The 26,248-nt window shown below is 41.2% G+C and overlaps 1 protein-coding gene across 1 annotated transcript; it reads right to left on the reverse strand.

Annotated features, from left to right (window-relative positions):
- Positions 1-596: 596 nt before the first annotated feature.
- abcb7 (ATP-binding cassette, sub-family B (MDR/TAP), member 7) lies at positions 597-26,206 on the reverse strand. The gene is made up of 16 exons (XM_085361915.1): positions 26,038-26,206; positions 24,674-24,757; positions 24,508-24,585; positions 23,224-23,343; positions 18,344-18,476; positions 15,859-16,127; positions 15,165-15,253; positions 13,858-13,945; positions 11,575-11,749; positions 10,878-11,035; positions 8,648-8,811; positions 8,345-8,474; positions 7,708-7,879; positions 4,201-4,304; positions 3,386-3,493; positions 597-2,067 (listed from the first exon to the last, which is right to left on the reverse strand). Exons 1-16 carry the CDS (start codon positions 26,185-26,187, stop codon positions 1,849-1,851), a joined length of 2,241 nt encoding a protein of 746 aa, XP_085218041.1. The 5' UTR covers positions 26,188-26,206; the 3' UTR covers positions 597-1,848.
- Between the last annotated feature and the right edge of the window lie 42 nt (positions 26,207-26,248).

Below are 26,248 nucleotides of genomic sequence, written 5' to 3' on the forward strand. Positions count from 1 at the left end.
AAATAAAGACAGCTGAATATTTCTGTAAATAGCCTGCTTCACTTTCTGGCAGACGAACAAAAAGCCTGAATCCATTTTCTGTCACATTTGTACATGAACGTCGGCTAATCTCAACCCAGCAACACCTTTAATGAGTTTAGACACCTTAGATTTTAATTCATGATCAGATTTTATCAACTCCAGTTTGGTATTGCACTTAGATTCATGTTATGTGTTGCACGACTGAGAACTGGTCTGGCATAAAAACAGCTGCTAAACAAAACATATAACACATGTATATATTTTGTACTAATTAGACAAGACATGCTAATTTGCTGTAGCTTTAAACCACATATGATTTTAAACGTCTCTTCTAAACCTTTTGGGAAACAGGCACATTTCACAACTATTCCTTTAAAAAAGTAAAAATCAATGACTAAGAAATGTGCACTGCTCTGAGTGTCATCTTGTGATCGCTCTTAGACGTGTCAACCCCGATACCATGATAGAAAAAATAAATGCCTATAATCTTGTTTTATACATCGTCATAGCTCTGAAATTAAAAACAGAACAAGCATATGGAGCCGACATCATTGTTATTTAGAGAAAAGCCAACATTTATTAATCTGAATTGTACCAACACACCAACATAGTCCAAAGCACTATGAAGCAGAGTGTGAAAGACACCCAGTGATAAATTTCTTCATTTTTAGATAAATTATAGCAATGGTCCAAACAAAAAAATGCTTCGTAACTAAAGCAACCCTCAGAAAGAGAGGGTGTGTGTGCACTGTCCGTCTTTCCAAATCTACACGTAACCTTCACACGGAAAGAGTCTTTACTTTGGTCATACGCTCAAAAAAATATCAATCTTCCCAAATAACTGCATCAGAAGAGGCTTGTCAACCAAGGCTAAGGGATATGATGGTTAAAAAAATGCTTTTAAGATGTTACCTGTAAATGAAGCTCAAATTGTAGTGAGACCCGTCCATGATTTATTAGAGTTCCTTCCTCTTAGTCTCAGTGTTATGCTTACATGAAAGTGACCGTGACATACGAGCAGTTCACGGGGGAGCTGTTCAGTGTTTTTTTGAGTGCCGCCATCTAAATGATGTACAAAGGCATTGACGTTCCACAAGTCAGTTTTATCGTATAATTGTGTGAACAGGATAATGAACTTGTTTGCACAAAATAACTCGTGCAAACAAGATAAAAAATATACATATATCACCTTCTACTGGGATCAGATCATCTGCACATCTTCACATTTTCAGAATAAATGTCGAGAACAACGTGACGGGCAAACATACTGCAGCACAGCCTGCTGCACGTATACACCCTTTATATATAAAAACCAAACCTAAGTTTCATTCCTTTTGTAAAGAATTGTTTTTAAAAATCATATCAATACAAACTGCATCATTATCAAGGCATATGAAAGTCATTACATGTACGCTCATCTGTTTCCAGAGCAGAGGAAGATGTCAATAAACCTGATGTCAAAAAAAAAAATGAGGAGGAGGGGGCAACCATGTTGACTAACAGATGTCTTGCACGCACGTATGTGATATACAAGGTCTCTTATGCTTTGCTTCAGCTGAGACAACTGGCATATAAGCTCTCTCTCTCTCTCTCTCTGGACATCAGCCAGTGCTAAACACTCTTGCTCCCTGTTCCTGCTCCTCCTCCTCCATTTTGGCGAGCGCTGGCCTTTATTTCCATGGAGAGGAGGAGAGATAGTCATAATAACAGGGTTTTGGGTAGTGGGGTAGTGGGGGATGTACCCGCCTGCCCAATAGCACGCAGACCAGGGATTCCAGTGTAGGCCATCTGTGAGGGATGAACAAACATGGTGGGTGGCAGCTTCTCTCAACAGGAGCAGTTCCCACAGCCTTTCACACTGTTGAGGATCTCCTCCTGCAATTTCTTCCTCTCCTCCTCCTTCTGGGACAGCCGCTCGGCCCGCGGCTCGGCCGAGTTCTTGCTGCTGTTCAGGATTCTGCTGTTCTGAGCGTTCCAGAGGTTTCCGTATAGGCTGCCAGCGGTGCTGAGCAGAGCCTGGTGGGTGCCTCGCTCCGTCACTTTACCCTAAGCAGAGAAAAGGAAACCAAATTATATGGAAAAAATAAAGTCTAAATGGTGGGGTGGGGGGTTTCACAGGACAATAAAAAGGGCTGTTAACACAGAATCATAGCTAGCATCTCTTCACGGCCACTCTCTCTGCAGACACCCCCCCCCCTCCAATAAGAATCCCTGCCGCCTCCCCAACAACTGTTGCATTCCTCTTGCAAAACACGCAGACACGCACGCAAATCCACACACATGCCACACAGCCCTCCCACACAGTCACACACAAATGAAAGCACCCCCCTCCCCCCACCGCCCATGAGCATGCAGAGGTGTTGGCATCATCTTTAGTGCACCCAGGATGAACATGTGACTGCTTCCGCTCGTTATTTTAATGAGCACCCCAGGCAGTCCTCTGCTGGTGACACTAGCAAACGCCGTGGCGACATCACACGCAAACATGCCTCCTCGCCACGACCCTCTGATCCCCGCCATCTGACTCGGGAAACACGAACGGCACAGGCTCAACTCGCCGCAGTTCAAAGAGAGCCTCTTCTCATTTTATCCCATCTGACTCGAGCGCTGGCGGAAAATGTCACTTCACCTGTGTTACATTTTATTTGAACTCTTTCTTTCCAGATAATAACTGACTTCACTGTGTTGTGCTCTGCAACGTCTCCGAGCCCAAGCAGCTGGGACAGCTCTGTAATGCAGCACACAATAGCAAAGCACACCAAGTATCGCTGCTCACCTCCACCCTGACTTAAACGCATCTGACCGAAAAACCGCATAAAGCCATTTGTATGGCGAGCGCCGCGGAAAGACATGTTTAGTCGTGGATAGGGCCTCATCAGTGTCTGGGAAGCTGGCCCATACATTATTAGTCACCGAGACAAACAAGACACGCCATCTGACCAAAACACCCAGTTGAGTCTGACTGGTTTAATGAGCCCTTATGGAGAAAATAATACATTCACTTCTACCAACAGTGTCCTGTTGTTGTTGAAATTAATGAGAGAAGCTAAACAAAGCATGTTTTTATCACGTACATTCAAGAAAGGTAAATAAATGAGTGCCAAAAAAAAAAAAAGAAAAAGAAAGGAGAGAGACAGACGACTTGCTAACTTATTTCTAGTTGCTGGCACAAGCGGTGCACTGGGGGTCACGCAGTGCGGGTCATCATCCTTCAATGTAAAATCGTCTAATTGGACTGGCAATTAACACACTGTGTGTTTATACTTGGGCACACTCAGCAGTCGTATGAAATTGCATTACACCTGAAGATGTTAATCAGGGCAGAATGAGATCAAGTAAAAAAAATAAATGGCTGAGTTCTCACCTCATTGAGCACTATAATCTCATCTGCGTCTACGATGGTGGAAAGCCTGTGGGCGATAAACACAGACGTCCTGTCCTTCACCATCTCCTTCATTGAAGTCAGGATGTTCTGGATGCACACAAGGACAAATAACATTACTACACTGTTAAGCTTTACAAGAGTACCCCCGTAATCCAAAGGAAAATATTTCCAAGTTTGCAATAACAAAGGTCTGAAAAGAAAGGGAGGAGGGGGGGGAAAAAGAGAGCATGAATGACAGGAAATATATGAAATGTACTCGCAAACTTTTGATTTGAAAGAGAAGCTAAGTCAACACAATGTTGCTCAGCAACATCCACCTCCATATGCTTTTTTCTTTGCAGTGTTTACATATGATAATTTAAAAACACCATCATGACGAGAAACAAGAGAGAGAGGAAATAAAAAACTCAATTAACAACCACGTCTACTGCCCCACTCTTTTCCCTGAAGTTCAGTGAGGGCGTGCTGAACTTTCTCATTAAATGTAACATTTACAAAGACTGTGTGGTTTAAGCTGAGCTGGAGATTAAGTAGGAGAAAACAGTGGCAGGTGGCAAGGGAGAACATGGGGGTGGTATGCGTGCGTGTGTGTGTGTGTGTGCAGCGGGTGTATGTCGCAGCAGGTATGTGACGCAGGAATGAGCTGAATTATTGTGTACCTACAGCAGGTGACTGAGTGGGTGCTTGTTCTGTTAAATGTGTATGCAGACATGCTAATGTGTGCGTGCAGCCGGGAGCGGGCATTTGTGGGTATATTAGAAATTGGTGCTAGTGTCTGTCACTGTCAGACTGACCTCTTCAGTGATGGAGTCCAGGGAGGAGGTTGCTTCGTCATACAGGAGGATGGGCGGATTCTTTAGTATCGCCCGTGCGATTGCGACCCGTTGCTTCTCCCCTCCTGGAACAAACCAGACGTCATAAATAGCGAGGCGAATGCCAAAACCTTTGAAATACGCGTTACTGCAAGTCTCTGTCTGACCCTTCTCGCTAGATAATTACCTCAAACTGAGGGCCAACACCTAGACTATACCAATGCTACACGTTTCAGTCTGGTAAGAAAAGGAAGAAGAAAAAAAAAAGAAAGGAAAAAAAACCAGACCTGATTTAATTGTGAAGAAAAATCAGCAGGACGCAAAGATTTCTCCCGCTGTGCCTGACTTTGCCTTTATTACATATGAGCCGTGTGCGGCCACTTGAAAGCGAGCGGTGTTCGGGGAGAGTAAATACTGCTGGCAGTGGAGAACAGAAATGAAGAAAGTTAGGAGTCTGAGAGCCCAGACTGCCTCCTTCCTCGTCCCCCACCCCCCACCCCCACCCCCCACTCCCTTCCTCCTCTCGCAAACTCACAGGCAGCTGTCACGTACAGCCGCAGTGAAATTAATGAGAAGTTAGTCACGTCTTTATTTTGTCCATTCTCTCACTCACTCTGTCACTCCACATAAAGAAATCTGTGCTGCCAGTAATTGCATCTTGAATGCTGAGTGAAAATGCTCACACTATGTGTGTTTACGTGGGCTAAATGAGTTGCACAGTGATGCTAGGAACCTAATACTACACAGTCATGTGTAGATCAAATGAGGGTGACTAACTGTAAGGCAACATGCCATTAAACAAGTTCAGACTCTAAATTGAAGAAAATGTTGAAGTAATGACAGTACAGCGAGAGATTAATCACAGTTAAAACTATTTCAAAAAGCCATGCTCAGAGGCGACATGTCAGGAAAGTCAGCTCAGCAGCTATATGATACAATGCTCCTGGTTCATTCATGGTACTTTCATATAAACATACTATGCTGAAACTAATGTTTCTAACAATGTGCTCATTTCATTGAATTTGATAACAAAGACAACAGAATTTATTTGAAAGAAAAGCTACAACATGTGCAACTCTTAAATAACAATGAGAACTTATTGCTTCATCTCTTTATTCTGCCCTACTTCACGGTCAAGATGACCTGCTGAAGTTCAAACTGAGCAGCCGTTACAGTGAACGTGGCATGGCTGTTGGTGTCAAATGGGCTGGTCACAAATTGCTGATATATTGAGAATTTTCCCACATAACCATCTGTACGGTTTATAGAGAATGATCTTAAAAAAGAAAGAGCGAGAGAGAATATCCTGTGTTCTCTGGATGAAAATGTTGATGCCAGAGATAAGAGGGGAATAGTCAGACTGCTCTGAGTTGATAGGAAGGCAACGAAGAGAAGAGCAGCACAATCCTGACTCGTATCAACAGTTCAGGCTAGTGATGGGGTGAAATGGTGGCAGATTTTGGGCCTGCTAATACCAACACAGCATGGTTTAAAGCCACCAGTCTACCTGAGTACTGTTGCTGACTAGGGATGGGTACCGGTATCCGGTGCCATCTGACATAAACGGTAACCAGACCGAAAAGCAGCGCACATTTCGGTGCTTTATTTCGGTGCTTTTTTTTCCTGAGCTGTGATACACTTTAGATTCTAGCCAATCATTTTACGTTTCTGAGGCTAGTAGGCGGGGCCAGGTACGTACGTTCTTTTAGAGCAGAGCTACAGATTAAAAATGACCACGGCAAAGCGGTCAAAAGTCTGGCTGTACTTCACAGCAAAATATGCAAACTCAGCAGCCTGTAACAAGTGCTTTAAGCTGATACTGTGATACTGTCAAAGGAGGTAACACCTCAAATCCGATGAAACACCTGGCGACGCATAGCGTTTTTTTTAAAAGCCGAGAAATGCGCCGTATTTGATAGCTTGCTGTGAGACCTCACACCGAGCTGCGGGTGTGGTGCCTGTTATCGGACCCGGAGTTAGCAACATCCCCCAAAAACACGAAGAGGAGAGTCCTGGCCCCTAGCCCTGCCAGTGTAGCAGAAATGATGACAGATGATGATGGCAGCAGCAGCAGCCGTTCTTCTCTGCGTGAGTAGCTTAATGTTGTTCGTGTGTAATTTATGTTGAGTAGGCTAACCACGTTATTACATTAATGCATGTAAGGTGAACTAGCAAACATCATCATAGCTACATGCGGCTGTCTTCTTGTTTGATGGCAGATACTCCCTTCACCCTGGCCAAAAAGGCTAAAATGACCAAAGAAAAAGTGGAAAACAGTTAAACATGAGCGGTTTTTGGATAAAGTTTGCGTTTTTTCCATTGTTTAAGCACTGCTTCCAGCCAAGAGTGATACCATATATGCCCCATAGCTGCAGAAAAGGCTAACATTGTTATCTTTTTACAAAAAAACAGCTGAACATGAGAGGTTTTTGGACCGATTTTGTGTTCTCCATTCTTTAAGCACCGGCACCGTTTCAAAAGTACCGGTTTGGCACCGGTATTGGATAAAACCTAAACGATACCCATCCCTATTGTATCCGTATTGTATCCATCCTATGATGGCTGCTTGCAGCAGGATAACATGTGCCATGTCACAAAGCTCAAATCATCCCAGACTGGTTTCTTGAACGCGACAGTGATTCCACTGCACTTAAACAGCCTTCGCAGTCACCAGATCTCAATGCAACAGAGCACCATTGAGATGTGGTAGAGCGAGAGATTCCAATCATGAATGCACAGCTGAAAAATCTTTAGCAGCTGTGAGATCTTTTCATGTCAATATGGACCAAAATAATGTTTCCAGCATGTTTCTGAATCCATCCCATGAAGAAATGAGGCAGTTCTGAGACCAAAAAAAGAGGTCAAAGCTAGTACTAGCAAGGCGTGCCTAATGATGTGGCTTCTAAGTGTATATAGTCAGTTAAACTGTGTTACGTTTATATTTTCATCTTAGAAAAAAAATCAATTTTTCGCTATTAATTAAACATTTATAAAGTTATACAATTTACAATCCAGTGAAATAACATAAACAAAAAGTAGTTGATAACTGATTAAGCAAAATAGGGCTCAAAACATGTATTGTTATAACATTTTCCAACAAATGGTTTCAACAATGGTTTTGATTTTGGACTTTTAGCTGTTTGAACATAAATAACTAAATAAGAAGCCCATTTTTTTTCTTCTTAGAAAATTCCATTTGTCATGAATCATTCTTTTTTTGTGTGATTTTAAAATAAATGAATGGAACCAGTGGATACTCCTCAATGAAAATAATAAAAAGCAAACAAACAAGAGAAACAGCCAGTCTTAGATTTCTGTATAACTACTATATTATAATGTGGAACTATTAGCGTGCAAATTATTAAGAGAATGGGTGTGATTTTCTTTTTTCCAGTGTAGTATACCATCCAGAAAAAAGCAAAACAAGGCTTTTCCGTGGCTTGCATGGAAAGAGCGTACTTAAACAGCAGGCATAATGATGCAGCTAACCTGACAGCTTGAGGCCCCGCTCCCCAACCTGGGTGTCATAGCCATTGGGCATCCTGAGGATAGCGTCATGGAGGCCTGCTAGACGAGCTACTTGATAGACCTCCTCTGGCGTGGCGTTGATTTTCCCGTAATGCAGGTTGTAGAAGATGGTGTTGTGGAACAGAACGGCATCCTGACAGAAACACAGTTAAGAAAAAAATAAGGCTTCAGAGATTATTTTTTTTGGTTTTTTTTTAATTGCAGCAGTGAAAGAAACAGAAGACTGCAGTTACAAAGAAGGAGAACGTGAAGGAAGCAAATGACAAAAATATGTGCATGTACCATCTGTTCAGATCAGCCTCTGAGCTCACTGCAGTGAAAACCAAACTGAATTCAGCTCATTTCTGAATGCTATTGTTAATGGTTAATGTTACATTGTTCTTTGCTGCCCCCTTGTTGTGCTTAATCACTAACAATATATTACTACCTTTACCACTTAGAGACAAAAGGTCCATGTGCTTCTTCTGAGGAGGAGAAGGTTCAGACCCCACCACCCCACCCCCGCCAAAAACACAAAATAAAATAAATAAAAATCTCTGTGTGGCTGATAAAAACACTTTTTCATTTCTGTTTATTTCTGTGATGGATTTTCTCATACCTGAGGAACAACCCCCAAAAGCTTCCTCAGGCTGTCAAGGCTGACGTCTCGGATATTCTGCCCCGCTATGTAGATGTTCCCCCGCTGGGGCTCGTAGAAGCGGAACAAAAGCCGCACAATGGTGCTCTTCCTGCAACCAGACATGGAACCAATCGTCAGCATCCTTCTGTCTGTGAGCTGGGGGAGCTACACCCCCCACTCTACTGATGATATGTGATAAGACTGTCTAAGACATGCAAATAAGATGACACGGGCTGGGTTAAAGGTTTAACGTACAGCGCAGATCTCGGAAAGGTTACCTACCCCGACCCGCTGCCACCAACTATAGCCACCTTCTTCCCAGCAGGTACTTCGAAGGACACTCCGTTTAGGACTTTCTGGCCCTCCAGGTATTCAAAATAGACATCCTCAAAGCGGATGGTGGCCTCCTGTGGTGTGATGGTTAATGGTGGGGCGAGATCCTTCTCCTAGAGCGCACCATCAGAGGGTTAAGACAGGCAAAATGGAAAAAGAAGGAAGGATCCAGAACAGCCACTGGCAGAGAAGGCTTAACATGATGCAACATTACTCCAACACCTTGTAAAGAGGCATACTGCTGGAGCACGGACCCTACATGGACTGCATAAAGCGAGACATTCACAGCAAATTTGAGAGGTCGTTTCAAAAAGGCCGTATGAATCTTCACACGCTGCCCTTCACAGTGATTGAAGGATCAATAGGCGTGAAAACTTTCGGTACATACTGAGCTCAGTCACAGTGCGGCGATGCAGCCAAGGTCAGCAGTGAATAAAACGCTGTCCTTAGCTTCAGAGTAAAAGCATGTTCTGCTCAATGTCTATACCACCTAATAGCAACATAATCACACACTATCCACCTCAGTCAATTAATACAAATAACTCTCAGTCCATTAGTATAAACAGATGATAATTTCACACCCTGCGACATGGGAAAAAAGCCAAAATAATTTGTCTTTTATTTAGTGTTGCAGCTTCAAGAGAGGGAGACTTTTAAATTTTTTTTACATCTACATAATTGGCCAGTGTGTTACCAAAAAAAGACCCCAACAAAACCCCCACATACTCAGACAGTAATGGCCTGCTGGGCAGCGCCATTCCACTGGGAATTACAATGGAGAGGAATATTACTGATGAGAGAAAAGTAACTGGACAGATTCATTTCTCTGACTGTAATTACAGGCTGCAGATGAGAATGGCCTTTGTATTGTTAGGAAGGAGGTGCCCATTTGCACTTAAGTGCACTCTTCTGACGCAACATAGGCTGTCTAAAACAAAGAAAGGAAAACGATCCATACAATGAAACATCCCATGAAATAAGAAAATCAAATAAATATGAGGTTTGCAGATTAGAAATTGTACAAATGTTGGGCATTTTATAATTTAAAGAGCAGGATCTGTCTAAACGTTCCTAATTTCTATAGGATGAAATTGTGCACTGGTGGTAGATTAATCCCACAATTATTTCATTATTTTAGTCATTTTTCAGGAAGTACTGATAGAATTGTTATTTGCACCCTCAGCTGGCAGGGGAACAATAAAGGAGACACTGAGAAAGCTGCACTGCAGGCAGAAGTGGCTTTTGTTAACAACAAAAAAAACATTAACAAGGCAAAAAATTTACTTTAAGAGGCTGCCAGCTTCTTCAACCTCTCCTGTAACCACAGGATGAGACAGACCAATACCGTGCTTTGAAAGCGCACTCAGTAATCACTAATGACCAAAATTATATGAGTGTAGCAATTTTAACAGAAAGCCATTCACTTAAGTGCAGTTTGACCTTTCATTTCTCCCCACTGACACTCCTTTGTTTCTGTCTGTTTTGCTACCACTAGTCATAATCAATAATTGCGCTGGAACACAACACAAATATTAGGCAAGTTAACAAGTTTATCATTTGTATAGTCCAACAGATAATTGCAACACAACAAATTAACTGAAACACTGGAGTGAAATTAACTATAAAAACAAGGCAAACAAGGCCTAGTTTTTTTGGAGGGGGTTTAAAGAAAGCTTTTAATATACTACAAAACTCAGACTAAATTATGGATGCTCTAATTAAAAAAACACTGAATAAATCACTAAGTAAGCAGCCGATAGATCCACAAGAAATTCCCATGATATCCCCAAACTGATCGCATTAATGCAGCGAGCAATGTCATGCACTACAAGTGGCAATAGACGAGGAAGCACCTGAGTCACATGAAGCACGTAATTACTATGTTTGACTGCAACCTATCATTTTTTTTACAACACGTGCATAGGTTAGTCATGCAGCAATAAGAGAAACTCAGTCTGCTGTTAAAATCTTTTACCGCTCGCTTCTTTTTTTTAAATCTGCTGGAGAAAATGGATGGGTAACAGGCTTCATCACATTTTGGACTTGCCTTTATCTTCAATTTTTAAGATTCAACTCTGTGGAGATTCATTTATTCTGCTCTGATTCACCTATTCCGTTCTCTACCGTCAGGAGGAGAAAAAATAAATGTGAAGAAGCGCGTGACAGGCCGATAAGTTACCTTTATCTTGGTGTCGACGTTGAGCAGAGTGAAAAGAGTGTTCATGTCTATAAGGGCCTGTCTGGTCTCTCTGTACACTGTACCCAGGAAGTTTAAAGGGAGGGAGAGCTGAAAGAGCAGCCCGTTCACCATGACCAGGTCTCCCACCGTCATCGTACCTATAGAAAAGCAACAGAACAGCTTACAGCGATGCACATGCTCTCGCTCTACTGTATCATGTATGCGTCTTTGGATGCAAGATCCAAAAAAATAAATAACAGCCAAACCTTTTTTTCCTCCTTCTCTTTCTTTCAAGCTGAGAAAGTAGACAAACCATCTCCACCCCCTGTGATTTCAATTTCTGCATCAAAGCTATTTTATATCCTATTCATGCCACTTTTTCATGCTTGCTGTGTTTTGTTCTCATTTAGTTTCTATTATGCAGTTCAGGCAGAGTTTACTTTTCTTTTCCAGTTTCATCGGTCCATTTGATTTTGTTTTGAGATGTTTAAACTTATTTATGTCTAAACCCTATTTCCATTGTGTTCTTACCACAAATCATTGGCATGAAGAGTTATATTCAGCTCAAGTCAGTCTAGCAAGTTTTTTGGGTTTTTTTTTTACCTTTACACATGGATCCAATTCAATTTATGGCTCAAAAGAAATCGGAAGCCCACAACAGACATTTACGTATCACCTTTCCAAGCTCCACACTCACCTGCTGCAATGCCCTTGCTAGCGAGCAGCATGATGGCGGTGAGGCCGACGCTGAAGATGGCACTCTGACCAAAGTTGAGCGTGGCGAGTGTGGACGTGGTTTTTAAAGAGGATGACTCATAGATCTTCAGGAATCCATCATACCTTTCAGCTTCGTACTTTTCATTATTGAAATACTGCAGCAGAGATGAGAAGTATTAAGACACAGAGCACAGGCCACGGAGACAATGAGAACATTCACAAAAGGAATGAAAGAGTAAGTCGAGAGTGAAAGAGGGAGAGACTCAAATATGGTAATGGTTAAAGGTTAAGGAAGCATGGAGAGCCGTGTCGGCCAGATAGACACTTTTGCGCAGCCTGCCTCGAGGCTGCATTTGTTCTCTGTGACCGCTCTGGGCATAGTCTGGGTCTCAGTTGGCCTCTAAAGCACTTTTTCATGTCTCTGTCTCTTAATCTGCTCCCGTTAGATTTTAAAGGATGTGGAAAGCAATACAGCTGCCTTATCTTTGCATGGTGAAGATTTGGCAGTAAAACAGTAATAGCAGAATCACAACAAATGTTACAACTATTCGACAACTGGAACAAGAAAAAAAAGAGAGAGAAAAGCCTAAACATCCCGTGCAAGTTAAACAAGAATTGCTGCAGCTTTTTCATCACCGACATTGTCATCATCCTCTGTGTTTACATCTGTAGCAGCTTACACAGACACCTAGATTACTAACGGAGTGCACATAGCTCTTTTAAGTGTTACACCACACAAGCAGCACTAATTCTGATTAAGACATACAGCTATCGTTTAAAGGGGGGGAAAAAAGAAAGCGCCTCAGCCACCAGCACTCTCCTGCACATCTCTTAAATTCGGCACATAAAACAACAATATAATCATAACAATCCTCCTCAACTCTGCTGCCAATTACCTAATATTGTTGCTGCACGGCTGTTTGTTTAGCTTGCATCATTGTTTCTCTGCTCTGGTTAAGTGGGCGATTTGCTTCTCTAGCTAACGGCAGTGGTGCTGTGCGGACACAGACCTGCCACTGATTTGCATATAAGGAAATGCACCAAATAAGCGAGACTAGAAAGTAGCGCATGGAGGACAAACCGAAGCAGTGCAAGGAGCCGTATTCAGGTTCTCATCCAGCCCTTTGTGAAAGTGGAACGGATTTCTGAGTGGGCGGAGATCTAATTACATATGCACACTCACAGCTCAGAGTGATGCTAAATCCGGCCGCATTGACACAGATGACACAAAATAACACAGAACAAAACGTTAAGAAAAACAGGACGCAAAATAATACGGCAAAGAAAATAACATGGTATCCAAAATATATCTGCAACGGCCAACGAAGCAATGAAACGCGACACTGATTATGTTTGTGTTTGTGCTGTGTACTAAAAGATTACCTAAAAAGAGATTTAAAACTGAACGAGATAGAGTTTTAAGGTAATGTGACCTTGAGAAAAGTTTACAGTAATCTTTACTGATCACATCAGGCAGGTGAGACTCTTTCTCACTCATAAACCACCCAGGTCTTCAGATGACATTTCTATTATATTTTTAAAGCCCCCAGTGGCAGATACCTTTCAGTCCAAAACTATAATTGGGACACAATTTGGGCCATTGACTAAACCGTGAAAATAGTCCTGAGTGTCCGGTGATAAATGTCTCATTGTTTGTAGCTACTGAAGTGACATTTACAGAAATGGTGGACAATTTCATACTGAGAAGAAGAGTGCCGCAGAGAATTAAGAGGAAGAAATGAAGACAAAGAAATATGAGAAAAGTAAAAACACAGGAAATTATGCTTTTATAATGTGTTAGAGCTGAAAAGAAAATAGCTGATGGAATAACCAACAGAGAAGTAATCAAATATTTTGATATATTCAAGTAGAAATGCAAAAGAATTCCAAGTCTATGAATTGGGATAATTTGAGGTTTTTGTGACAGATAAAAATGATTCTGAAATAATTAATCCATGTTTTACAAACATTCTGACCTTATACATATATACAAAAGCATGCTTTAAATCATTTTCCTGAAATTTCGTCTAACATAATAACAACCATTCTCCAAGCCAAGGTTTGAGTGCTTTTGCAGCGTTTTTCTTATTGCTGGTGTTTGGCCTCTCAGGGCCACTGTATTATAGACCTCAAATAGATAATATAAATATTTAGATGGTGACATACACATTTGTTAATATCGATGTGCCTGGTCAAAGTCAGCTCAAGGAGCAGATTTGGTAGGTGTGTACAGGTGCGTGTGTGTGGGGCATTTAAAACTCACCTTAACAGTCTCGTAGTTGAGCAGCGAGTCAATAGCTGCATTGCCTGCTTCGTTGTCTGCTTTGTTCATTTCTATTCTGAAACGAGTCCTGTGTGCACAGACACATGAACAACATGGCAGTCACTTGCATCAGTACAAAAACCCGGGTCATGGACCTTTCCGGACTGTGACACTGGCAGTTGGAGCTCCATTGAAGTAAATATTTGAAATTTATTTGGTTAAGTAATTTACATGCAACAGTATCAATTAAATGTTCACAGGAGTTCTTTCTTAATAGAGTAGAGTCTTGCTGACTCTCTTCCCTGGGAGAAATCTTCCTACTTTGAAATAATAGCTTCAGTGTGACTGGTAATTCCAGTCCTTAATGTGAGTAATGCACAGCTTGTAAATTTGGTCTACTCATTATTGCCACGATGAAGTTGCTTTTGAAAATGAAATGCTATTACATGCATTTCATTATCGACAAACTGAAAATCAAAACAGTGACTGGATTTTTTTTTTTCCTATCAAAAATGATAGAAAACGGGAGTTTGGTGCAAATTCTGGCGAATCCTTATGTGTAATGGGTTGGTGTTGCCACGGATCAGGCTTGTTTTAATACATCTCATGAGCATTCGAACAGACTGGGCTCTGAGAAGTTTTAAAAAGAGGCTCTTTGTCATGTTCTAGCAGTTAATGAGCAGTTTATCCAACGTGGGTGGACAATGTGAGGCCGTTACTATCAGACAGAGGTGCTGACAAGGAGGCTGTACTTGGCCGGTGGCAAAATTTAGGCAATTTGGGAAACCATCGACTATCGTTTGATGGCTTAGCCTCTTGGAGCAAAGAGCTAATATTTCATAGCTTTCAGTGTAGCCACAAAATATTCCAGTTGTGTGCTCTGGTCTTTGATTACCACTTTGTAGTCAGAGTCCTTTTAACCAACTGAATTTGTGCAGACTTTGTTTGCAAATAGATAAACATTGTCTGACAAACTGGTTGTAATTGGAAATCAAAAAGTTTCTGGTACCAAGAAACATTTTTTAACATATTCATCCAATTTCAAAAACATTCTGTAAGTGGTTGAGACTTTTCTAAGAAACAACCACATCGATGCTAGGACCCAAGGTCTTACAGCAGAACACTGCATTGTAATCAATCTTATGTAATTTGTCGATGGCTTTAATCGTGGCTGATTTGTGGATTTCAAAGTGAGCATTTTTACAATGCAGAGAGCCACAGAAATGTTAACCGAATCTCTTTGAAGCGATTACAAATCTGAACAACAGGCAGACACAGAAAAAAAGCAGAAAAAACATCAATCCTACCTCCACTGTGTGACGAGAATTGTGAAAATGGTATACGCTGATAAGGTACCCAAGGCCACTGCTGCAAACTGTCCGCCACACTTGTAATACTGCAGAGGAGAAAAGCACAGGCAGGAAGAAGCATCTTTTACATGCTGTAATTCAACAGCACTGTGATAAAAGTCAAGAGACCACATCAGACCAATCTATTAGCGTCACACGGTACTTTCAGAGGGTATTGTTTTTGATCATTCCACTGTGAAAGCAATGGTTACAAATGAATAGGAAAAGACAAGAAGTACTCATGATGACGCTTTAGCTATTTGGCCAGTGGAGTCTGCACTTGTTACAGGCAATCTGATCATCCACAGTGGAGTAATAGCACGAACTAAAAGATGAGCCCATCTTTCAGTGGAAGAAGGGGCATCTGTTTAGGGCACACTCCACAGGAGGACATTAAGATGCAAGAAAGCTTTAGGTTTCATCATTAGCACTAATGGGCCCACCAAAAGTTCACAGGGATTCATATTCCATTTAAAATGTAAATGAGATAGTATCTGTGAAATTAATTTCCGGGAAATCGGCTATGAGGAGTGGCAAGGTGATGTTAACATCAATCACTGAAACAGCAACACCAATAAGAAGTAAAAGCTGAAAAAGAATGCATAAGCACACTGTGTGGTAGTTTGTGTCTTCATTTACACCTATAACTCACCAAAATGGCACTGACGAGGGCCATCTCAAAGACCGTGGGACCGAGATTGAAGACGAGTGCGCTCAAGACAAAAGAGATCCCCCGCGTGCCGCGGTCGATGGCCTTGGACAGCGCCCCTGTCTGTCGGCTGAGATGGAAACCCAGATCCAGATTGTGCAAGTGCAGGAAGACGTTCTTTGCTATGCGTCGGATGGAGCTCTGGGCCACCTTGCCGAACACGGTGTTCCTCAGCTCGTTGAAGAAGGCTGCACAAGCCCGTGAGGCACCATCTGGGATAGCGGAGGAGATGGAGAGTTTAGGACACCTGCTGTGAAAAGCAGGGAGGTTTAAACTGCAGAAAGTGAGAAACTATTGCCATCCTGAGCACGGGAGACTGTTAAAAGGCAGCAAAACAAGAATATGACCCACACTTGTCTTGTCCTATTAAACAGAACGCAGCACATTGAGGCACTTAAGACTAGACAGGTTTTAGGCTCATTGACTACTCTGAGGAGACGGATCGTATGAGGTGGCAAGACAAGTCTTTCGCATCATCTCTGGTCTGCAAGCCCTGCAATGCTACAGCAGCAGTCTCCCCTCTGTAATTACAAAGCAGAATGCTGTCTGAAGCCTCACTACTATAGCGGGCCAGCTCACTGCAGACTGAAGGGAGGGAGGGTATCCGAGTGTTCAGCAAGGCATTGAGCGTGTATACCGACAGAACAGAGCAACAGAGACAAGGTTTTATAAGAATGAAATGTTAAGGTGTGATCAAGTTGTCAATAAACAGGCTTAATTTGAATGCAGCGTCTAGACTTTCAGTGAAGGAGAGAAGTGGAAGCAAGCATGTCTTTATGTTAAAGAAATTATCCAATAATAAGATTTTTTTTTCAAAGGATCATTAATATACAGCAAGAAAACTGAGCTGTTCAGTCCGATAGCAACTCCAATTAAATACTAAAAAGAAAAGTCAGTTCATCTGAGCTCTCACACTGCTCATAAATTGTTTTACAAGCAGATGGCTAGCATGACTGTCACAAATTGATATTAGTCTGTGTTTGAATGACATGTGGTCTTCCTGTGGTGATTTCACTGAGTTGTGTGAATACATGGCACATCTGCTGAGACCAAAGTCAGGGCAATAATCGCTCTGTCTGCCGCTCTTCGTGGGGCTGTAATGTGGCGTTAAATAGAAATGCTCATCTAATGAACAATGTGTCCACATCTGACAAGGTAGGATGAGCACGGTGCACCCTTTTCAGCCAAATTACACCAGACACTGCAACCTACAAGCACTGTGTCCTCTGTGTCACAAAGAAGAATCTTAAAAAAATGAAATCTCCCTTTTGTAACAGCATCCTCATTTTCTTTCCTCATTCATTTTTCTTTGTCACCCCAATTCATCTCATCTTGAGCCCCCGTCATGTGCTTCAACTGTAGTATTAGTGTATAAGACCTAAGTGGGCTTATTAGAACAAGTGGCTACAGGGCTAGCATACAGAGCTTACAAGCTGATCTTAGTGAAGGCCACAGTGACTTACAGTGGTTGTTAGTATTGTCATGTTTATTCATTTTATACTGCTTTCCAGCAGCAGTTCCCAGAAATCCTACGCTAATCAGGAAGGCACGTCACATTCACATCTCACTCCTGACTTTTTTCTTGTACTCACAGAAGCATTTAGACAAAGAGAAGAAAAAGGTGACCCCAAAAAAAGAAGTGAAAGAAGCAACCCTGGCCTCGCCACAGCACGAAAAAAATAACTACCTAACCACTTTCAAAGGACATTGCAATTTCTTCTCCACTGCTTTATAAATCTATTCACCTCTGTTTGCCTTGAGAGCTCACAGGTATCATACATGATCGTCCTCAGCACTCAAATCAAATCAAAATCAAATCACTTTTTATTGTCACATCACATGTGCAGGCACACTGGCACAGCACATGCGAGTGAAATTCTTGTGTGCGAGCCCCACAAGCAACAGAGATGTGCAAACACAACAACACAAACGAGCAAAATACAAGAATGGCCAACCTGAAACTAATAAATATATGTACAATATATAATAGTGTATGCATTTCTGGATGTGTATACTAAATATTTTCCTACGTGTGTGTGTGTGTGTGTGTGTGTGTGTGTGTGTGTGTGTGTATACACATTTTTACAAATTAAATAGTAAAAAAATAAAATAAAATAATAATAATAATAATAATAATAATAATAATAATAAAATATATAAAATATACAGAGTTGAATATGTGCAAAACAAGTGGCATTTATATACAGTGTGGAGTCCTTTTAATCCTCACGACCCTCTCGTGAGGATTAAAAGGAACTCAGACACAGAACGAAGCTCATAATGTAAATAATGTGAGCGAGTAGCAGAGGTTGTGCCGTGGCATTGATATGAATGTGATGAGAAAGGTCAGCCTGTAGATAATAGGCAGTCCCACAGTCCCATCTGATGAGCGCGGCACCTGCCAGTGCAATACAAGTCTGGGACTTACAGCCAATCAGCACGGCCGTTGCCATGGTAGCCACAGTGCTTGGCGCGTCATTTAGGTTCAGCATGTGTCCCGACATCTGGTTAAGCTCGTCCACTGCATACTTAAACATGAAGGGCACCATCACATTGGTGATCTGGGAAGGGAGAGAGAGAGGGACAAAACACTCAGAGGAGGAAACAGTTTCAAATAGCCTATTAAACTGACATATGTGTCCAGAGTCGTCTTTTTCTGGCTTTCTGTGGTGTCTCTGTGTGTGCAAACCTCACAGGTCTAGAAAGTAAAACTCCACTGTTACAAAGTAAAAACCAAGATTACCATTCAGGTGCATTCAGTTATGTGTATGCATGGTATGGTATGCTGGGTAGTGTGCATGCATGCATATGTTTTCATTGTGACTGGCTGTGCTGGTGCTGGAGAGGAGGCTGGTGCTTCCTGCTAATGGAATTGAAATGGTTATTAGGGCTAATTAAAAGCACAGGGACAGCTGTGTGACTCAGGCTGGGCGGTCCGCTGCGCATTAGGACAGACAGAAAACACGGCATCACAGAGCAAAGCATTTTCATTTTTAAAAACCATTTCATTTGAACATCTCAACCTCTAACACGGGGGTTACTTTATGTTCCTTTACCCCATCGAATTCTGTGGGGTATAAATTTAATAAAATATGACCAGCATATGTGAAATAAACCTGTGCCACCTCTGATGTATGAAGGACACCTAATAATGGCCCATTTAAAGTGCAAAAACTACATCTCAAGGGTTCCTGCTTAATACTCTTAGGTATTATGCTCAGACAATAGAAGTCCTCTGAGTCCCTCAAGGAAAAACAATATCTGCCACTTTGCTACCAAGACAACAGAACATGACACAAAAATAGCCTGAGCCTATTATCACAGGGCCAAAACATGTCCTCAATTTTACCACTAATACATGATAAGGTTGGATGCGCTCTTCAAATCCATTAACGAGCAGTGCTGGAGATTAAATTGACACTATGTCAATCTGTACCTCGCAGTATGTCATCCCATAATAGAGATGCTGTGTCAAGTAGCGGAGAAAGGCTTCGGGCTACAAAGAATTAGCTTAAGCTTATAGCAAGGCATGCAGAAAGAGAAGGCTTTCTTTGAGGGCAACAAAAACAAGAGCTAGTATATAATCATTTATTTGAAATGAAAATGTCACCGATAATGTCCCTTGCAGAGGTGTGATGCACTTTAACCGCATAATTATTCTGCTGATTTAAAAATTGCATCCACACTGCTGGTGCTTTTAGTTCAAACAGACATACTGCAGAAATCAAGGTTAACTCCAGCCAAGCAGGAAAAAGGGAGGAGAAGATTGGATTGCATGTATGAGCTCTCTCCTCTTTAGCACACACTAGAGGGAGCCATGCTGAGTGGCAGCAGGACACGGTTATTGAGGAGCTGTGAATTTCTGATTGTTTTCCAGGGTGTAAATTAGAGACCATCAACAAATGAAGAGGGAATGCATCACGCGATGATTGGTGCATGCCATTAATTATTTCATAAGACGCTGTTTTAAATGCATGACTGTTTTAGTTTCACATGGGATCTTTACCAAAAGGTGATCACCCATCGTGAGTACTCATGATGTTTAAACACAGGGTGGTCAGAGCTGAGAGGTTAATTGATTAAGCAAGAACATTTTTTTTTCTTAAAATAAATAAATATATATATGTCAAAAAGATTAGCGTTTTAATATGCTTAATTTGTGTTTCAGTAGCGCTACCTGCTGTGGCGACCCCTTGTGAGTAGCTGAAAGTAGCTTTTAGTACACAACTACAGAGTCACTTGTATCTCGTAACACAGCATCACTGTAGTAAATTCTCAAAAAGTTAAGAAAACAAGCTGATCAAAGCAAAACTTCATCCTAAAAAACTACCAGTACAGCTGTTTGTGTGCCAAAAATGATACAATTTTTTTGAAATCCTAACACTCATTAATTGAATTGCTTCCTGGATGACAGAAAACCAAAAGCAATAAGATATATAAACAGTGACGATACATCAAATTTACACAAAAAAACATAATTTCCTGCAATAAACTGAGGACCTGTTCAGTGTGTACCCTGCCCCTTGTCGCACGACATCTGCGATAGGCTGTATAGGCTCGACCCCTTGACCCTGAACTGGATAAGCAGTTAAGCAAATGAATGGATGTGCAAAATCACTGTATACAAAAGTGAAGCTACAGGTCAACTTTCTGCAAAGTAATGACATGCTGGTATAATTAATGACTAATTGACGCCACCCTTGCAAGAATTACATGTTGTAAATGTTTATTTGTTGGGGTTTGTTTTCATTAAAAATGAATGAAGCAGGTCCTGAATGCAATACTGAACACCCCAATTTCATCTGTTGGGCTTCAGAGCACTTCACATCCACATTATCAGGCTTTTCACTTCAGTCTCATCCTACAACAACAGTGCCAAAAAAAAAAAGCTGGTGGCAAATAATAAAACCAAGCATTTCCTAACACAGAGTTTGTTAGACCTATTCAAATGACTTGGCTTGACACTGGCATTTTTTCATGACACTTGCTTCACAGATCTTACATTTTTGCACGTACTGAATTTCAAAAATTCAATTTTTCTGGAAATCTGTGAACGTTTTTTAGTTTAATGACAGCATAACTTTTCAAAAAGAAAGTGTGGATATGGCACGTTTACCCTTGTGCCCTCTCTTAAGCCTGAAATCAGCAGGAAATCTACAGTGTAACTGGTAACCCCTCTTAACCTGATGCCATAACGCTCCAGGCCAATCAGAATGTTCAAGCATTGCTGTAACACCAATAACATTGGTTTAAAAACAAAGGGCTTTTCAACACTGGTTTTGCACACAGATTTCCCCAGGTTCTGTTAATATTTTAATATCAAATATTTTGGATTTTATATATTGAGAAAAAAAATTTTTTTTTAAACTTCTTGCTTGAACTGCTGTCAAAAAGCCAAATTAGTATTTGTGTGAATTATTTTTAGCATTCATTCAAGTTTTTGCCCATGTTTTTATACATTATATTGAAAAAAGACACATGCATGCATAACAAAACAAACACAATTTCTCACTTTTTAAAACTGATTTCTTGTCTTTAGCATTTTTAATTAAACAGAGCTGAAATTATTTGCAAATTCGATTAATCTTTTTTTTTTTGGTAAAATATAATACACATTTTTATGATGACTGTTATAACTAATAATGGTGGATTTAACTGAAGCCAGTGGTAACCTTGGATTATAACCTCTCTTCGTCACTGTGTTTCACTGTGAAAAGCCACGTACATGATTTACCGAATTGTTTCTTAACATACTGATGATGTCCTTGCCTAAAACATCTACCAGGGGAGAAATTAATAATCCTCATTTCCAATTACCAATTCTCTAAAATGCATCTCTTTTGAAAACAGTAACAAATTAAAATGAGCAGCAACATGCAAGAATGACTCTGAAGCTGTGGGAATATATGATGAGTGAAGACTGCAGGGGTTTTGTGCTAGTTAACAACTCTGTCTACAATCAGCTGAATTTATTTTGTCAAAGTATCTTGCTTTCATCTAAGAATATCTGGCTCCTAATAGGGCTGGGCGATATGACCCAAAATTCATATCTCGATATTTTTTACCTAGATGGCGATATAAGATATATATCTCGATTTTTTTTTTTTTTTTAAAGCCATAAAGTAAGAACAAAAAGAGAGTTCTTAGTCAAAGCTGTGTCCCAGATGTCACACAGGCACTTTTATTAACATAGAGCATAGATGTACATAAAATTTACTCAAAAATAAATTATGAGCATTTATTAAATAATAATGCTCCATAAATAAAAGAAAACAATGTTGTTTTTGTGCATAACAAAAAGCTCACAATTGTGCAGTCAAAATGTAAACTAAAAGACGCTGAGCACAATAATAAAGACAGATTTCACAGCTGCTCTGTTCCCAACTTCTACTCTGTGACTGACAGCATTGAGTTTGAAATCCTCTTCGTAACCACGTCTCTTAACAGGTGCCATTTATGGTCCTTATACACAGTAGGGTAATATTACGTTGAAGCACAGTACGTATCACTCCGCGAGGCTCCTCGGTAGCCGTAATGCTCTGACAGTCCATCAAGCGGTGCAGCTCCGTAGCTTACCAAAGTCGTACTAAAACATTTTTTGACAGATTGCTGAGCGCTGTGTACCACATAAAATCGGTTCGCGGCCATCAAGCACAACCAGAATTCATACATAAGGCGCGCTGTCAACTTTTGAGAAAATGAAAGGATTTTAGGCTGTGCAGCGCCTCTGGGCTGCATGGCGTTAGCGTGGTTAGCTCGTTAGCGTGGTTAGCTAGCTAACACGTTGACGGCGTCCAGCCCCACGCACGGGTCGATGCGCAGTAACTCATTAACGGAGATTTGCCGTGTCCGTCTTGTCGCTTCCTGCAGGTGAAGCGATGGGGGAGGAGGGGGAGTTGTATTCAGTGAAGGAGGGGCGAGGCCGAGTAACGTTGCGTAAAGACAAAAGTGGACGAAAGAGAGGCAAACTTGCGGCTCCACAAGTATAGCTTTAACGTAACATAGACTATATCGATATAAAAGATATTGTCACATCTTATATCTCGTATAAAAATATATCGATATTTTTTTAAAACTCGATATATCGCCCAGCTCTAGCTCCTAATGTCACAAGGGAGGGCATTAGCTGTTAGCTAACCTTCTTCTTCAGGGTGGAACAAATCCACAAAGCATAAAGCAGAAGTAATGTGATAAAAATATCAGTTGTTGTTAGGTAAGTCCAAGTAATGTGGCTAATCACCAGTCAAACTAATTAAATTCTCTTTATATGATATGTATAAAAATAAATAAAAGAGAAATTAAGCTTACCTTGGATCCAGCGAGCAGGCCCAGAGAGAGTGCAACACGGGCTCGCAGGTCGGGTCTATCCTTCGGCCACACGTAAGACAGCATCGCAGACAGGATTTGAGCTGAATTCACCTCCTTCAGCTGTGTAAAAGACACAGCAGCAAACTTTATTTATTCAATAGAACACCTTGTAAAATATGTGGGATAACTGCTATGTTAACAGTCTAATGTGCCTCACTGGGCAATACTGGCAAACACCATACATTTAGCATTCAGTGTTGACAATCCCAGTAACCTAAAGATGGCTCTCTGGGCACGCACGTAGAACATCAAATGTCAACAGGAGTCCCCAAGGAGATATGGCAGCCACGATGACAGCAGAGTCTCCAGGTGGACTTGGGGATCCAGTCTGACACTACAAGTCCCACGAGATACCTGGGCTGTCATCCCAGCTGAGGCCGAGAGCCCACTGGTGTGTTGGAGCCAGCTATGCTGGCTCCAACACACATCTGCCACAGGGACTCTCCACAGGCCGGAGAATATGCAGTAATTCCTCTAATCCACTCAATATGGTGGCACCATGTTACGACGCTGCTGTATGGCAGCACCTCCTAACAAATTACAGTGAAAGTGCGCCCAGCACCTGCTTTTAATCAAATACAATCAGCAATGTGTGACACTGCTGAGGGAGGATTAAAATGAACAGTTTAATGCACTACTGAAGTTTCTGTAAGGCCCAACTTCGTTACAGTTACTCGTTTTATCTGGAAATATTAAATGTAACTCAGCTTTCAGTTAAACTCTTCAATGTGGAGTTAATATTAATACCTAACCCAAGTTCTTGTAAAACGAATGTCTCTTTTATTCAAGTCACATAACATATGTGAAATTCTCAGGAGTCTTATTTTAGCGTTTCGCCCATTAGGCAATGAAGCCATTAAGAGTTTAAGAGTTCAGCCCCCTAACCCAATTTGACAGAGAAAACTCATTTGACCAGCAATAAGACAGTCTGTGTCAACGCAACATGCGGTTACATTTCCAGGTAGGTGTACATTAGATTACGGCATAAGGTTTCAGAGGGATTTGCAATTATGATGTAACTACAGTGTAGATTCAATGCAGCAGTTTAAATCAGCTTTAAGGCTGCGTAACACCAAACTGATTCACAGATATGACACTGTTTAGTTTTGTCATCTTAAGAATAACAATGGTCAGCATTTTCAAACAAAAAAAATTAAAGGTTTCATGTCATCCAAGCATGAAAAGTTTCACTAAGTAATCATTAAAACACGGTACCGTACTCACCACATTTTTTGGGTCTGCGCTTAGTCCCCCGCCTGCATTTCCGTGCCAACATGTCCGTTTGTCTGTCACCTGTAAGTGCTGTGGAAGGGGAATTCACTGTTACCCTATATTAATTAATTTGAATAACAGGACGCCAATATGTGATTATTTCTTAATACACACTTACTTTTGCAGCTTCCAAAATCTGACGACTTTTTTCGCTCCTGTTGGTGCTCCATGTTGCCGTTCGTAGGTGTGGAGGTGAACTTGACTGAAACACACAAGAGCACTGATTTTACCAATGTTCCTAAATGTTTCAATAATCATGTTTACCACACAGAGAGAAAGTGTAAAGCAGTAAATAAAAGCAAGTAAAATTTAATAACCCAAAATTCACATCATGTAAAACAAAGAGCAGCTGTGCATGTTTGATTTGTCACAGTTTTTACTCCGGATGCACTTCCCTTCTATATTCGATTCCTCCCAGAATCAAATGGAGGATTTTTTACCTCTTTAGGCAAATGGGTAAACCACTACGCTCACATCATTTAAACAAATAAGTACTAAATATTTAATTCATTGTGTGATTTCAGCAAATTTTTTAAGCATTCATAGTCGGAGTTCAAAGGTTATGCAAACCAAACAAACAGAAGAGAAGTTGCCTAAACTGGTTTTAAATAAAGGTTTGGTAAACGTTTTGAAACACCGAGAACAGGATATACCACACTGAAGCACAGTAATGGATCAAGCAGGACCTGAGTGCTTAAAAACACAGCATCTGTATGGTTCATTTAAGATCAAACTGAGCGTAAACCTACCCTGTAATAAGACTCCAGTGACTATGAGTGAAATAGGTTAACATGTTTGATACTTTCATTTCCTATAAGACACAGCACGACTGTAAACATCCCTCTTATCTGTTTTGACCTGCCATGTGAAGATGACAGATGAACGGCATACTTAACATGAGGTGAGAGTGAACCGTTCTAGTGTCAGACACATTAAATGGGAATGTGACAACTTGGAAGAGTTGGAGCTAAGAATGAATAACTTCTAAAAACAGTAAATGTGCCAAATAATTTATGACAGCGCGTTTACGTGACATGACAGTTACCCTAGGTTTGACAGGGTGGGACGGTCTTATCTAAGTTTTCAGTAAAGACCGATAACACGTGACTGGGACCTTTGACAGGCGTCAGACTTTGCACGCGCACACACACACATATTGAACTGTATTTTTAAGAAGCCTGTTTGACTTTGACGTGATTTCCGTTCAGCTGACATACATTCAAAACTAATAACGACGTTATGACATAACATGAGTAACCTAAGTCGTTAAGTTAATGCAGGGTTAGCTACTTAGCCAGCTACTTAAAGCAAACCCAAACGGCTCTTTTAACAGATGACAACCGCCTGTTTCTCTAACAAACCAGAAAACAAATCATCTATCTAGGTATCATTCCTGAAAGTTACTTAGAAAGACTTTTTCTCTGCCCTTGCCTGGTGGCTAAAAGCACCGTGTCCTCTCTGACCAGCCCCGTCCTCACTCACCGGATATGTGCTTTGGCGTGCATGGCCAGCCCCCGGCTCATTACGACTTTTATTCCATACATGATACGAGCTCGTCTGCCGAATGAGAAGCGCTAGTTTTCGTTTTTGAAAGTGAATGCCGCATTTCAGCGGTGCCAACATCAGCGCCATGTTGTATGAGGAAGGAGGGCAGTTAGGCAACACGCCGGGTACGTCATATCCGGCCTTCTTT

This window comes from Diplotaxodon limnothrissa, linkage group LG2 (genome assembly GCF_057381915.1).
Source record: "Diplotaxodon limnothrissa isolate DT_005_m linkage group LG2, D_limnothrissa_male_GT1.1, whole genome shotgun sequence".
Lineage (NCBI taxonomy): Eukaryota > Metazoa > Chordata > Actinopteri > Cichliformes > Cichlidae > Diplotaxodon > Diplotaxodon limnothrissa.

What these genes read in the sequence shown, in the direction of transcription:
- abcb7 (XM_085361915.1), bottom strand. Translation starts at nt 26,187, where the DNA reads ATGGCGCTGATGTTGGCACCGCTGAAATGCGGCATTCACTTTCAAAAA. An exon ending in ATTCTCGTCACACAGTGGAG is followed by an intron (nt 13,946 to 15,164) that starts GTAGGATTGATG and finishes CTGTGCACACAG; the next exon opens with GACTCGTTTCAGAATAGAAA. An exon ending in ACGTCGACACCAAGATAAAG is followed by an intron (nt 8,812 to 10,877) that starts GTAACTTATCGG and finishes GGTGCGCTCTAG; the next exon opens with GAGAAGGATCTCGCCCCACC.